Here is a 14,812-nt window from a genome sequence, read left to right as displayed (position 1 = left end):
AAGAAGAACCAACAGACATGAAAAGAAAAAACATTCCTCCGCTCCCAAGTCCTAATACAATGCCCACTCACTTCGCCTCGTCGACAGTAACAGCCGGCGGCTCAGCCTCGGGCGGCGGGTTCGCCCCGTCATCCTCCTCAACCTCCATCGCCTTCGCATCCTTCTCAATCTCCTCCTTCTCCCTGTCAACCTCCGCTCCCACATCGCCGTCGCCGTTGCCGTCGACCTTGCTCGCCACCTCGTCCGACGTCACCGGCTTCTCCGCCGGCTCCTCAGCCGCATTCTCCCTCTCCTTCTCCCTCTCCGCCTTCTCCCTCTCGGCCCTCTTCTTCGCCTCGTCGGCCTCCTTCTTCGCCTTCTGCCGCTCCTGCAAGACAGCCAGCTTCTCCATCTTCCGCTTCTGCTTCTCCTCGTCCTCGCGCTCCTTGCGCTTCTGCTCCTCGCTCTTGCCCTCCTCCTCCTTGTTCGCGTAGTCCTTCCAGCGCCGCCAGCCGTCGAAGTCGATCAGCGCCTGCATGCAGCCCCACTCCTTGACCTTGCGCTCGAGCCAGACGAAATTGACCGGCTTGGTCAGAAAGTCGTTGCAGCCCGCGGCCAGGGCCTCGTGGCGGTCGGATTGCAGGGACGAGGCGGTGAGGGCGACGATGATGATGGGCGACTTGAACATGCCGGCGGCGTTGGGCAGGCGGTCGGCGGATTTCTTGCGCTTGGGCTCCGCGTCGCCGTTGGCGTCGGCCTCGCCGTCGGGCTGCTGCTGTGGGGTTTTGGCCGTGCCGCGGTGCTCGACGGGGCTGGAGGGCGCGCTGGAGGAGAAGACGCCGATGCCGTTGACTTTCTCCAGGCGGCGGATTTCTTTCGTGGCCGCCAGGCCGTTCATGACGGGCATCTGGATGTCCATGAGGACCAGGTGGAAGCCGCCGCCGCGCCACTTGTCGACGGCGATCTGGCCGTTCATGGCGGTCTCCCAGCGGACCTTGAGGCGCTTCATGAGGCCCTCGAGGATGCGCAGGTTGATGATGTTGTCCTCGACGATGAGGACGTTGATGGGCGGGATCGAGGCGTCGAGCATGCTGGAGGTAAGGCTGGGTTGCGGCGATTCCGGGTTGCCGTTGCGGTCGCGGCGGGGGCCTTTGCCGGGCTTGTCGGGTGTGGGTTTCCGGCTGCCCTTCTTGAGTCTAGGGGCGCGCTGGGCATGCGATGTTTGGGCTGAAGACGGCGTCGGCGGGTTTGAGCCTGGAGCAGTGTTCTCGGACGCTGGTGGTGTTGGGATCGGTGCCGTCGTAGCTGTGCCATTGGGCAGGTGTGGCCGAGGGTGCTCGGACACGTTGGACTCGGTACGAGGGCGGAGTTGTGCGCTGCGATGAGGTAGGTGTTGTTGCTGAGGGAGGAGAGTGTTTGATTGAGGAACCGCGACAGCACCAGCATTGGAAGGATGCTGGACAATTGTTGGGGAGGATGTGTGTTGGCGGACAAACTTTGGTCGATGCCTTCTTGTACCGCCCGGCGAGGGTATGGGTGGGATTTGGCCGGTGTTAAGCACAGATATTGAGCGCTGGTGGTCGCTATGTACGCTTGGCCGACTCTCGTGTGATCCAGCGGTCATTGGCATGGTTGGATGCACAATCGCAGGCATAGGCGGGAAGTAGTCCGTTCCACTCTCCATAGGGCGTTGATCCTCCATGGGATAGTGGCTAGGATAGTGATACATTCGCGGTGAGGGGCGAGGCGTGCGCTTCGGCGGCACGTCAATCACCAACGCGTCGTCGACCGTCTGACCTCCGGGGAAGGTAGAGTCAATCGTGCGGCACATCCGCTCTTCGGGTCCCAGAACTCGGTCGGTCCGTGGTTGGCCATGGTCTCCTCTCGAAACAATCCTCAGCAGCATGTCTGGTGAGTCGAAAGTCTTTCCGAGAGAGTTTGCGTATTTCTTCAAAATCATGTCTCGCACGTCATCGACGAGGTCGTCTTCTTTTATCTGCACAAGAGTGGCCGAGGCACCAGGCCTCTTGACCCAAATCTTGCGTTGTAACATCGTGGACATATCCGGTAGGCCAGGTGTGAAATAATCCAGTACTGTACTCGGCAGAGGTGCGCTATCGTCTGTGTCCAGCTTCAGTGGGTCCTTTGCAGCGGGAATGTCAACCAGCGTCTTCACAATGTTAGCATTGGCGCTGTTAACGATGCTCTGCCGTCTCTCTTCAGAGGCTACGATGCTGGTGTCTCGAGTCGAAACACGACTGGATGAGCGTCGCTGAGAGTTTTCCACGAAATCCGTCGCCTGTGTATTTTCCGCAGGAATAGTGTATGGCTGAGGTGGTGGTGCTCCCTCCTCTTCTACGTCTTGGACAACAGCAGATGCGATTTGACCAAGCTCTTCTGCGCCAGGAGTGGGTTCCTGTAGGACCAGTACCGGCGGCGGCGAATCTACTGCTGCTTCTCCATCGGAACTCGTGTGTTGCGGGTCGTCGGCGGCAGTCAAGGGACTGTCCGTCTTATTATCCACTCGCTCTCCGTCCAAGGTTTCGCTGCCGGAGCAGTTGGCAGAGTCAGACGGAGTGGGCAGCTCGTCGGCGGATACGTGAGGGCTCTTGACGTCCTCTTGTGACGGAGCGAGCAAGCTCTCGCGCGGCTGCTCGGCGACAGGCTCCGGGATGTGAGCAGCGCCGTTCAGCCGTCCGCGGAGCTTGGTGAGGGAGGAAGTGCTTCGTGTGGGGCGGGAAGCCAGCGGATGAGGGTCGGCGGTGGAGCGGGATGTTTCTGCTGAGGTGCTGGCGACAGAGAAGACCGAGGCGACAGAGGCGTTGTCGGAGGTGGTGGGCGCGGACTGCTTGCGTCGAAAGAACGGACGGGTCAGTGAGAAGCGAACCATTGCCGCGTGACTAAGCGGCCATATCCGCGGGCGCGAGTTTGCTTTCTGGGGCTGCGGCTGGGGACGGGCGGTGCTGCACGTGTTTGGCGGGTGGTATTATGGATGGACGCGGGCGCGACGGTGTGGGTGCCGCTTGGGACAGAACAGCACGAACGATGATATGGGCGCCGGCGAAGGAGTCCTGCCTTGCCGCACGAGCTCCCTTTGCTGCCGTGCTTGCTGCTGCGTGCTGCCGGGGCGCAAGCAGGAGTCGGGGCTGGCGCGCTGGCTCTGCGCGTCGAGCCTCTTCCCTGCTTTGCGCCGCGCTGCCGCTGCCGCTGCCCGCTGCCAAAGGCCCCGTCACCCCGTCGCGTGTAGGCGAGATCGAGCATTTCCTCTGCATCGCCGCCCATCGCCGCCCATCGCTTCGCCGTCGCCTGCCGCGGAGTCCCATTCCATTGCCCCTCGAACCGTGTGGCCAAAGGGGACACGGATGACTGCCCGGTAATTCATGCTACACCGACCTGTGTGCCCCTGCCCAGCGGACAAGGGAAGCATACGGTATCTCCGTCGACGTGTCTGGAATCATTGATCTTGCCTACTGAACATCTGCACAGTGCACTGACTCGCTGCGTTGTTGGCGTGGCCCGGTTGCGCTGAGATGAGTCGCGGCTCCAGGTCCACGTGTTTAAGGCACCATTGCCCTAGACCCGACCTCTCCCAGTCGGGCTGTATATATCTGAAATCACATGAACATTGCAGGGCTTCGCAGTACCCGTCCAACATGAAGCCGTTATAGCCTAAGACTATGGCTGCAGGCCACGCGCGTCTGGACCACGGGGTCACATGATCGGCCTTCTCGCAACGTGCTTCGGCCGACTTGGAGTGTGTCCGACAAGTACCTGACACTGGCGTGCCAGCGGCATTATCAACCTCTACGGTAGCGCATAGGAACCTCATAACAGCCTGGCCTAGGCCTGGTCATGGAGCCTATCTTTCTGACGAATGCGCCAAGATTCCGCAACAACTATGTCATTATTGTCGAGAGCCGTCCAAGGCTTGTAAGTTCACTTGGGAAATACTCTGGTACTTTACCATCTTGACGCCGCCAAATTTCCACTTTTGCGACGCTAAAGTGACGTCTCCTGTTGGCACCTCATGCGGCTCTGCTCGGCCGTTGGGCACGCGGTCCCAGGCAAAGCTTGACGAGCAGACAACCCGCAACTTTCAAGGACAACTTGGTGACGCTGGATTAACGCCTCACTATCCGCATGCGCACGTGTCAACGCATTTGGTTTGCACCCAAAGACGAAGAAATGTTTACAGCGAAGGACTACATACGTCAGTCCCGCACCGTTGGCAAGTGATCCTTGAAGCCACCCGCGCCGCTCACGCACGCCCGTACGCCACCCTCCCGTTTCACGCCCTTGGCTCCACGACCTAGCCTTGCCTTCCCATGCCGATCATCAGCCTTCTCACCAACCGCATCCTCTCACCACTCTTGCACCTACCCATGCCTCCCGCGCCTGCACCTATGGCCCCAGCGAAGATGGCGATCACCGAACAGCATCCTCAGATGTGAGCCGCAACCCTCAAACGCATCGCGTCACTACCCGTGGGATCACCACGGCAAGCATGCATATTCTGCCGTCACAGCGGTATCATTTGCCCCATGCAAGGTCGACTTCAGCATTCTCATCGTCTGAACGTCGACTCGAGCACGCGTGGCTTCATCCAAGTACTTATACAGACACGGGACGCCATGTCGCTTTGCGTTCACGTCCCTGCGTGCGGAGTTGTTGGGCCTGGTCATTCGTGCCGCCTCCATGGACGTCACCGCTTAATGCTTCCTGTGCCAGCAATACTGTGTTCATACGGTAAGGACCATGCTTTCCCTCCTTTCATTTTCTGTCAGCATTCTAGCATTCTTCGGTCATAACCATCTCACTCCGAACGATCTTCCATCTATTTCAGCAGAACGTTTTATCTTTTGACTGTGCATCACACCCTTTCCTCACCTCACCGAGCCTGTCACACCCTTACCACACCTCACCGAGCATGTCTTCCTTCGGGCAACCAAAGCGTCATGCCCTCGACCAGCCCATGTGCGGCTACTTCACTCCAAAGACTGCGGACGAATCATCCGCCTTTCGCAAGCACTTCGTCGCAGCAGCGGGAGAGTTTGTGGGAACGTTTTTGTTTTTATTCACTGCATACTTGGGCCATGCCCATGAGCGTGAATGCAGCGCCTGATACCGCTAACGGCGGCGCCGACTCCAACCAAACGGTCGTCTTCATCGCCATCAGCTACGGCTTCAGCCTTTTAATCGCGGCCTGGGTGCTTTATCGCGTCAGCGGCGGCCTTTTCAACCCGGCCGTCACCCTCGGCATGGTCATCACGGGCACTCTGCCGCCCTGGCGAGGTCTGGTGCTGTTCCCGGTCCAGATCATCGCCGGCATGGTCGCCGCCGCAGTCGTGAGCGTGATCATTCCCGTCGATATCGGCGTCACGCAAACGAGGCTCGCCCCCGGCATGAACGTCGCCCAAGGCTTGTTCCTGGAAATGGTACGCATCGAACCCCGCTCGAACTTCCCCCAGTCGCACTCCTCACTAACGCTCCCACTCCCAGTTCCTCACCGCCCACCTGATCTTCACAATCCTCATGCTGGCCGCCGAGAAGTCCAAGGACACCTTCATCGCGCCCATCGGCATCGGCATCTCGCTCTTCGTCGTCGAGGTCGCCGGCGTCAACTACACCGGCGCCTCCGTGAACCCTGCGCGCTCTTTCGGGCCATGCATCGCGTCTGCGAGCTTCCCTGGCTACCACTGGATTTATTGGCTGGGGCCTGTGCTGGGCGCGTTTGTGGCGGGTGGGTTCTACCATTTCATCAAGTTCTTCAACTATGAGGATGCGAACCCGGGCCAGGATTCGGCTGGCAAGGATGAGGAGGAGGTCAAGGGTACTACCGATCTTGAGAACGGGAGGTAATTTAATGCGAAGAGGGGTAGAGGTAGTAGAGGGCACTGTGGAGATTGTACACGGACGATATAAGACCGGATGGGTTTATGAGTTACGACTTTGGGATGCTTAGCGTAAATATGAGTTCCGTGGCGGGAGTTTGTTTGTGGAAGCTATTGTTCATTGTTTCGAAGGCATCCCCAGAATGTGAATGTCCTCCATGACGCTGCCGTTGCTCTCTTCGCTCCAATCGTCTGTAGTCAAGTGGTCTCTGCCTATCTCGCGCAGCCGGAAAAAGGAGTTACCGTCATCTGCCGATTCGACCTGTCTTCCCTGCCCTCGAGGTTTCCCTGTCTTGAGGCTGTTGATATCGACTTGATCGTCCACGTGAACCGTTCGCCATTATAACACCTTCCATCCACATTCCGCTCTGCTTTTAACCGAGCCCATCAGCTTACTTTAGCACCGGAAATCCACCTTCGACCAACCATCACTCCACGACCTTCTGCAAAATCCGCCCCAAGCTCTCCACATGCGGCGACTGCGTGATCTGGAAATGATTCCCCGTCATATAATCAAAGCCGTACTCCGCCCCCGGCAGCAACCTCTCCCACCCAACCGTCTTCAACTCCTCCCTCGGCTCCAGCAAAAACCGCGTAACCTTCACGCCCAAATCGACCTCCAGCCCCGACTCCGCCACGCTCTCCACCAACCCCTCCCTCACCCACACGAAACTCACCTTCGGCGGCACATCCTTCTCCCCCATCGGCTCCGGCGCATACTGCTCAACGCTCAGCACCGTCGACGTAAAATGCTGCACCAGCCACTCCGGCGCCTTGCGCGCCCCGCTGGCGCCCATGAGCCCTTTCCGCGTCAGCTCCGCGACCACCTGCTCCGGCAGCGCCTCGAACTCCAGCCTGCAGGGCGAGTCGATCAGCACCAGCTGCTTGACCTTCTTCCCCGCCTTGACGAGCAACTTCGCGACTTCGAACGCATAGTACCCGCCCGCGGACCAGCCGCCGAGCACGTAGGGCCCCTCGGGCTGCAGGCGCAGGATCTCGGGCAGCCAGAGGGCGGCCATGCGCTCGATGGAGACGGTGAAGGCGCTCGCTTGGCGGAGGAAGGGGGAGTTGAGGGCTACGAGGCAGGTGGTGGGGGAGAGAGGGGGGAGGGTGCCGTAGGCGGTTCCGGCGCCGGAGCCGTCGGGGAAGAGGAAGAGGGTTGTTTTTGTGGAGGGGGAGGGCTTCCCTTGGAGGATCACGGAGAGGGGGACTTTGGGTTTGGGGAGGCCTTGCCAGGGGTCGGTGGGCTCGGTGGGTTTCGAGGTGGTGGTGGTGGAGGTGCCATTGGTGGCGTTGGATGTGGCGGGTTTGCTGTTGCCGTCGCCGCCGCGGAGGAACTGTTTGAAGGCGCCGACGGTTTGGTGGGTGGTGAAGTCTGAGGGGTCGATGGGTTTGCCGGTTTCGTTGGTTAGGTCCGAGGCGACTGCTGTTGCGAGGAGGTCGCCCAGTCCGAGGAATTTCCAGGTCTCGTGGTCTTGGAAGTCTTCGGGCTCTAAAGATAGTGCTTCTCCTATTATTTCGAAGGCTCGTTGAATCACGTCTTCGGATGACATGCTGGGTCGAAGCTTGTTTGGGATCGTGGATTGAATGAGGCCGTTGTGTGATATTGGAAGACGTGGTTGAGATTCCTGGTACTATAGAATCGTACTGAGTATGAAAAGGATAATCTATAAATACCGAAGACGTGTCTATAAGCAACGACCCAGCTGAGACACTACGAGCTGAGACATGTTGTTGAGCCAATCCGGACTTGCATGGAGAGCCGGGCGAGAGGTCACTCTGGAGTTGTGTTGCCTGGTTGCCTGAGGCGTGAATCTCATGTACCCCGCGTGGTGGGGCGCAGGCGATTAAATTGAAACGCCAGGCACGATTGAGTCAGCCAAACGGGAACAGCATACGGTGGTCACACTCTTTACGACTGGACGATTTCTTGGAAGACTTTCTGGACGATACACACGAAAGATAACGAAAGCATCATGGCATCCACAGAGGCGTCCGGCGCACCCCCAGTTGCCGAGCAGAAGATTGAGGCGGCCGAGCAGAAGATCGACCCTTACAATGTCTCTGGTGGAGTGGACGAGGCGGGAAACGCAAAAGCAATCGATTACAACAGGTTAATAGAGCTGTTCGGCGTACAGCCTCTTACGGATGCACACCTCAAGCGCTTCGAGCAAGTCACTGGCAAGCCTGCGCATAGATTGATGAGGAGAGGGCTGTTCTTCTCGCATAGAGACTTCGACAAGATCCTGGATGCCTACGAGAGAGATGGAACGTTCATGCTGTACACTGGGCGAGGACCGAGCAGTGGAAGCATGCACTTGGGACATACGGTGCCTTTCCTTTTCACAAAAGAGCTTCAGGAGATCTTCGATGTGCCCTTGGTGATCATGTTGACGGACGACGAGAAATACCTGTACACCCGCAACAAGAACGGCGGCGTGCAAAAGAAGGGCCAGACCGCGGAGGACTTCCTCGAGTTCGCACACGAGAACGCAAAGGACATCATCGCCCTCGGCTTCGACCCCAACAAGACCTTCATCTACACTGACTACGAGTTCAACGGCGGCCACTTCTACCGCAACGCCTCCGAGTTCGAATCCCTCCTCACGTTCAACCAAGCCGAAGGCGCCTTCGGCTTCACCGGCTCGACGAACGTCGGCCTCATCGCCTACGGCGCCAAACAATGCGTCGCCGCCTTCCCATCCTCCTACCCCGAACTCTTCGGCTACAAAGACTACCGCTACCCCGAGCTCGACCCAGCCGGCAAACGCCGCCACAAAGACCTGTCCAAAATAATGACCCTCATCCCCTGCGCGATCGACCAAGAGCCCTACTTCCGCATGCTGCGCGACCGCTGCGAGCGCATGACCGACCCGCACCCGAAGACCGCCCTCATCCTGTCCAAGTTCCTCACCGCCCTGCAAGGCCCCGGCGGCAAGATGAGCGCCTCGGACGCCAACTCCGCCATCTTCATGTCCGACACGCCCAGCCAGATCAAGAACAAGATCAACCGGCACGCCTTCTCCGGCGGCCGCGAGACGCTCGAGGAGCAGCGCGCGCTCGGCGGCAACCCGGACGTCGACGTCGCCTACACCTACCTGTCGTACTTCCTCGAGGACGACGCCGAGCTCGACGACCTGGCCGCCAAGTACCGCAGCGGCGAGATGCTGACGGGCGAGATGAAGCAGCGCTGCATCGCGGAGCTGCAGAAGTTCGTCGCGGCCTTCCAGGAGCGCAGGAGCAAGGTCGACCTCGACGCCATGCGCGAGTTCATGCGGCCGAAGAAGCTGGAGTACGTCGGCAACCCGAGCCCGAAGAAGCCGGTCCCTGCGGCGCCGGCGGCGCAGGCGGGCGAGGGCGAGAGTGCGCCGAGGGAGGACGGGAAGCTGACGAAGGGCGAGAGGAAGGCTGCGAAGGTTGCGGCGGCGAAGGCGGAGAAGTTGGCGCTGAGGGAGAAGAAGGAGGCGGAGCAGGCGGCTGAGAAGGAGAAGAAGGCCGAGGAGGCTGCTTAGGGTGTTGCAGAGCAGACTTGCCACGCCAGAAAAATAGCATTTGAATCGAAGCGTTCGAGCGAATTGCGATCTTCCCCCTTCTTGGAGACGTGCGTGTGTGCGTGCGTGGAAGTCGGTGAGGCGAGACGTCAGACTTGCACTTGCTCCGTTAAGACTACCTACGAATACGCATGCGACACGCCTGGTAGGAAACGACACCTGCGGGAATGATGAATGGCAAAGGCTCCTAATACGACAAAGACACCGCAGCACTCCACCCATAGCATTAATTGCCTATCTACTTACACTCCTCCAACCCTCGCTGCACGCGCCTCCAAAATCAACAACAATCTAGCCGATCGCAAAAGACAGACGGGCCCATATGCCCTGCCTCCTCATCCCATCGCGTGTTCATTATTCCCACCGCAACGCAAACCCATATAAAATAAATATGGCAAAAGACCAGAAAGGTCCTCGCACATTAGATAAAACAGAAGATGGCGAAAAGAAAGTCCCATTTCCAGGGAGAGAGAGAGCGCCCACGCTCCCTCTTCCCAATTTCCCTGTGGGTCCCAGATTTGTTCGTAAAAGTCGTCAGAAGTCGGAGGATCTCGATTGGAGATTTCTCCGGAAGGTCGAGGTTAAGGAAAGTCCCTTTCCCTTGCTATGCATTTCCCATGCAGTCCTAGAAATTCCCAAAGATAAACAAAAAAATCGCAATGCAGTAGATGGCGTTTAGATGGTCACGATCACAGGAGGACCGCGAACGCCAGCGAGCCCGCAACAGCAGCGCCCAAGCTCAGCGCCTGCACGCTCAAGCTTGCAGCAGCGCCCGTCTCAGCAGCCGGCGCATCAGGGCTCGTGCCGCTCGCCGCATCGCCAGAGCTCCTGCTGCCCGAGCCACTCATCGTGACCGTCCCCGTCGCCGTGGCCGGGAAAAGCGTCTGCGTGCCCGTCCTAGTCGGCTTACCGTCCGGGCCCAGCTCCTCGACTTCCAGCAGCGTGGCTTCGGGCGCCAAGCTGGCGACGTACGTACGGCCGTTGACGGTGACGGTTTCTTCTTCGCCGGCAGTGAGAGTCTTGCCGTTGATGACGTACGTCGGGTCCGCGCCGTCCGTGCCGGGGAGGGCGGTGAAAGTGTCGCCTCCGATGGTCAGGACAGGGGCGGCGGTGGCGTCTGCGGCGGCGGCGCCGAGGGGGCTGGTGAGGGTTTGGCCTGAGACGATGGCGAGGAGGGAGGAGCCAGAGGGGGCGAGGGAGAGGGTTTCGGCGCCGTTGGGGCCCATTAGGGTTATGCGGCCACCGGGGGTGAGGGTTTGGCCGCTGATGAGGTAGGTGCCACCCGCGTTGGGGAAGAAGGCTTGCCCGTTGATTGTGATGGGTGCTGGGGCGGCGGTGATGGCGGCCGAGGGGGAGGAGTCGAGGGCTTGGGTTTGGCCGTTGATTACGATGGCTGATGCGTCGGAGGCGAGGGAGATGGTGGTGCCGGAGACAATAGCGGTGCCGCCGGGTGTGAGTGTCTGGCCGGGGGCGAGGAAAAATTGTGTGGCGGCGTTTGCGGTGAATGTTTGGCCTCCGAATGTGAGCTCTGGAATATCAGAGGCGCCGCCTGCACCAGCCGCGGCGATCTCGGAAGTCGAGCTGCCAATCACCAAGGCCGTGCCACCCGGAGCGAGGGAAAGTCGCGTGCCGTCGACGGTGATAGCTGGACCGCCTGCTTGAAGAGTCTGTCCAGCAATGGGGAAGAAAACACCAGGTTGGGCGGTGATCGCCATGCCATTGACCATGAAGTCGGAAGCGGACGCAAATGAACCGCCGACGGGGACGGTGGTACCGTCAACGACGATCGCGTTGGTGGACGCCGGAGCAGAGATAACAGTGCCATCGACAGTGATGGATGGCCCTCCAGGAAGGACAGTCTGACCGTCGATGACAAAAGCAGAGCCCGCTTGCGCGGTTGCGGTCGCGCCACCGGCTGTAATCACTTGGCCAGGCGACGCGCCAAGTTGCTGCGCTTGAGCGTTGGAGCCACTGCCAAAACCGCCCTGAGTTCCAGATCCTGATCCTGATCCTGATCCAGATCCAAAGCCAGAGCCACTCCCACTTCCAGATCCACCTCCATTGCTTCCATACCCATTCTCACCAGCCTCAGCCCCAGCGCCGGCCGCAATACCACCAAGCCCAGCAGCAATGGCCGCAGCCGTCGCGTCTTTGTGGCCCTGGTTCAGCGCTTGACTCAAGACCTGCGCAGCGTTTGACGGCTTGGCCGCATTGGCAATAGCCGAGACCAGATTCCCGAAGACTCCGCCTCCGCCACTGTTGCCATTGTTGCCGGAGTTTCCATTGCCGTTGTCCCCTTGGCCGCTGTTGCCGTTGCCGTTGCCGTTGCCAGAGTTTCCACTGCCTCCCTGGGCGTTACCACCGCCTCCAGAATTAGATCCGCTTCCAGCATTCTGTCCTCCGCCGTTGTTGGATCCACCGTTATTAGATCCGCCATTACTAGATCCACCATTGCTGGATCCACCATTGTTAGATCCACCGTTGTTAGAACCACCATTGTTAGATGCACCATTGTTGGAACCACCATTACCAGATCCACCATTGCTGCCTCCGTTGCCCGTCTCGACAGCATTCAACGCCGTAGCAGTCAGCGTCTGGCCCTGAAACGCAACAGTCGCAACCTTCTGCGTAGCCGGCGCCGGGACATCAAGCGTGATATCGCTGTTCTCGACCCGCGCGATGAACGGGACAACAACGAAGCCACGGTCGTCGCCGCCGTTACTGTTGCCGTTGCCGCCGCTGCCACCTCCCTGCTGAGCATTCATCCCACCGCCGCCGCCGCTGCCGTCCGCCTCGTTCTTCAGCGCCGTGGCAACCAGCGTCCTGCCGTCGACATTCGTCGTGATGACATCCGTATCCGTCGCGACGGGCAGCACGAGCGTCGTGGCGCTCTGCTCCACGTGCGCGACGAACGTCTTGCCGCGGAAAAACGTGACCGGCTTCACGAACGTCGACGGCACGTCCAGCGAGTCCGCGGGCTTCTCGACGTACGGCGAGTAGGTCGTCTCGTCCGCCGACGGCGGAGCGGTGGGCTTGGCGGGCGTCAGGAAGCTGGGCAGAGTGGGCGTGGGCGTGATGAGGGGCCCCTGGCGCGCGGCGCCGCCGGCGGCGAGGACGGCTTGCGCGACGACGCTGCGCTCGACGACGACGATGACCGTCGGCTCGGCGGTCCAGGAGCCGGGCGTGATGGACTCCGGGTTGTTGAGGAGGCGGAGGAAAGCGGGGTCGATTTCGCCGGTGGTGTCTTCTGTGCTGGCGAGGCGCTGCTGCGAGAGCTCGGCTTCGTCGCCGGGGAATTCGAAGCTGAAGAGGCGGTTGAGGAGGAAGGCTTGGGTTGCGGTGACGCATTCTTCGGAGCCGTCGGGGTGGGTTGTGGGGCGGGCGGATTCGATTTCGAACTGGCTGAAGTAGACGAAGGGGGTGCCGGCGGTGAAGGTTCCGGCGGCGCTGGGGAGGGTGGTCACGGCGGGCGGCGGTTCGGTGGCCAGGTTGGGGATGTTGGTGCCGTTGCCGCTTGTTTGGTTGGTGCTTTTGAAGGCGTCGACGGAGAGGACGGCGGTGGAGGAGGCTATGGGGGTTGGCGTCGTCCAGCAGTCCCAAGAGGTCGTGGACAGGTTGAAGCCGGTGCTGTACACTGTGGACTGTCCGCAGGTGTGCTGTGAGATCGCTGTGGAGACGTCGAATGTAGTCGTTTCCGGGAGGATAGACCAGCCGGTCTGGGAATCGTTTGCGTTGAACTGTATGGACACGGTGGACGCTATGTGTGTGTAAGTTTCTGTGTACCAGTAGTCCACGTGAGCCGACTGCACGTTGAGCGTGGCGCCTCCGCATGTCCCATTCTGCACCTTTGGACGCCGTGAAGGACTGGCACTTCCACGCGACTGCGAGGCAGAAGACCCACGTCCTGTCGGGAACGTTGCATTGCCCGCTGAATAATAGCTCTGCCCTGGTGATCCAGATATGGGGTATGGTATGTTGGTTGGAGATGGAGACGCTAGCACCGGGACCGTGGGACCAGCGGGCTCGGTGGTGTTGGCCTTTGACGTCGATGTTTGCGAGTATGTCGAGACTACTACATATGTGCTGATAACGCTGACGGCAGATGGCGTCGGCGTTGACGAGGCCTGAGATTCCGGAACGAAGGCGTATGTGAATGTGAACGAAGTGGCGTTCTCGCCAGCTGACGAGGAAGATGGCAGCTGCTGGGACACAAGCGTGCCATTGTAATTACTCGGGGAGTCCTGCCTGCGATAGTGTCGTCGCGCACCCTGCGCCGAGGCTGAGCAGGCGAGCAGAGCCAGCACGGAGCCGGCCTGACAGCGCATAGTGAAGGACGTCCGGTGGGAAAACGAGTGTGTAGCGGTTCCGTGTGGCGGAGGTCAAGCCTTTCGTCGGTTACGATGGCATGCTGGCCGCCTGCTTAAGTCCTGGCAATACAGGAGCGGGAGACAGGAGAGACACGCCGAGCGAGCGGATGGTTGAGAGCGAAGGGGAAGGCCGAGGGGGCCCGGGATATGAACACAGGATGCTCGCGCAGTCAAACGGTCATAGGTGGAGGTGGTAAGGCGCCCCGACCGGGCCTTCCTTCAGTCAGAAACAGAGGGAGCGTGGTGAGAGTGGGAACGCAGGCATGGCAGCGAAGCTCTCCCCGAGGAGCGATCTGCGCGCGGACGGCCAGCCTCCCGTCTCGTACCCGCCTTAGCAGCCCGGATCCCTGTAGCGACTCACGCGATACTCCACCAGCACGCCAGGCCGCCGGCGCAGGCACGCAACGCTCAGTGGATGTGCGCACCTCACCTCTCGCGCGACACGCGATGCCCGCCGCGCCCGACGGTGACACTGCGCGCGCGCCCTTGCGGCGGGCCTCGCCTGCGCGTGCGACGTGGGCGCTGTACGGGCTGCTCAGGCTGCTGCGTGCGGAAGAGGGCGGTGCGATCTCGAGGGCTGCTCCAAGCCGGCGGCGGGAAGCTTACGTTCGCGAGTCTTTTGGCATGCTTGCACGCTTGCACGCTTGCATGTGAGCTGACCCCGATCCTCCTCTGCTGCCGTGCGCTGGCCCAATCACGCCCGCCTTGCGATGCCCGCCGCCTTCAGCTCTCGCCGCGGTGCTGCACCTCACGCAAGCCATGGCCCGCCCGCGCGGCACCCTGCCCGTCCGCGCATGCCATGCCACGCCGGCACACCCCAGCTCGTCGTTCCGCGTCCACCCCTCTGCGGCAGGCAGCGCGCGTCTGAGGTTAACACCGCCGCCATATCGCGCGTGCAACAATTAGCGGAGGGCGAGGGAGATGAGGCCCGCGGACAAGCACGACGCGCGACGGCCGGCCGGCGTCGCGGGCAGCAATCCTTCGCGCAAGCAGCACCGTGAGTCGGGCGAGAAAGGCTAGCACG

The 14,812-nt window shown here is 60.6% G+C and overlaps 5 protein-coding genes across 5 annotated transcripts; 2 read left to right on the top strand and 3 right to left on the bottom strand.

Moving 5' to 3' along the window:
• Nucleotides 1-67: 67 nt before the first annotated feature.
• Nucleotides 68-2,869, bottom strand: WHR41_00847 (uncharacterized protein; the record flags this gene model as incomplete). The annotated part of the gene is made up of 1 exon (XM_069369453.1): nt 68-2,869. The coding sequence occupies one exon, from the start codon at nt 2,867-2,869 to the stop codon at nt 68-70; it is 2,802 nt and encodes a 933-aa protein (XP_069233710.1).
• A 2,203-nt stretch (nt 2,870-5,072) lies between these two features.
• Nucleotides 5,073-6,037, top strand: WHR41_00846 (uncharacterized protein; the record flags this gene model as incomplete). Its single annotated transcript, XM_069369452.1, has 2 exons — nt 5,073-5,414; nt 5,479-6,037. 2 exons carry the CDS (start codon nt 5,073-5,075, stop codon nt 5,836-5,838), a joined length of 702 nt encoding a protein of 233 aa, XP_069233709.1. The 3' UTR covers nt 5,839-6,037.
• Nucleotides 6,038-6,298: 261 nt separating this feature from the next.
• Nucleotides 6,299-7,423, bottom strand: WHR41_00845 (uncharacterized protein; the record flags this gene model as incomplete). Its single annotated transcript, XM_069369451.1, has 1 exon — nt 6,299-7,423. The coding sequence occupies one exon, from the start codon at nt 7,421-7,423 to the stop codon at nt 6,299-6,301; it is 1,125 nt and encodes a 374-aa protein (XP_069233712.1).
• Nucleotides 7,424-7,846: 423 nt separating this feature from the next.
• On the top strand, nt 7,847-9,382 carry WHR41_00844 (uncharacterized protein; the record flags this gene model as incomplete). Its single annotated transcript, XM_069369450.1, has 1 exon — nt 7,847-9,382. One exon carries the CDS (start codon nt 7,847-7,849, stop codon nt 9,380-9,382), a length of 1,536 nt encoding a protein of 511 aa, XP_069233795.1.
• A 728-nt stretch (nt 9,383-10,110) lies between these two features.
• On the bottom strand, nt 10,111-13,746 carry WHR41_00843 (uncharacterized protein; the record flags this gene model as incomplete). The annotated part of the gene is made up of 1 exon (XM_069369449.1): nt 10,111-13,746. One exon carries the CDS (start codon nt 13,744-13,746, stop codon nt 10,111-10,113), a length of 3,636 nt encoding a protein of 1,211 aa, XP_069233790.1.
• Nucleotides 13,747-14,812: the final 1,066 nt, after the last annotated feature.

The sequence above is a fragment of the Cladosporium halotolerans genome, assembly GCF_011745625.1.
Source record: "Cladosporium halotolerans strain TM138-S3 chromosome Unknown Sca2, whole genome shotgun sequence".
Taxonomy (NCBI): Eukaryota; Fungi; Ascomycota; class Dothideomycetes; order Cladosporiales; family Cladosporiaceae; genus Cladosporium; species Cladosporium halotolerans.
The sequence above is the reverse complement of the archived record's forward strand: the minus strand, read 5'-3'. Positions and strand labels throughout refer to the sequence as shown.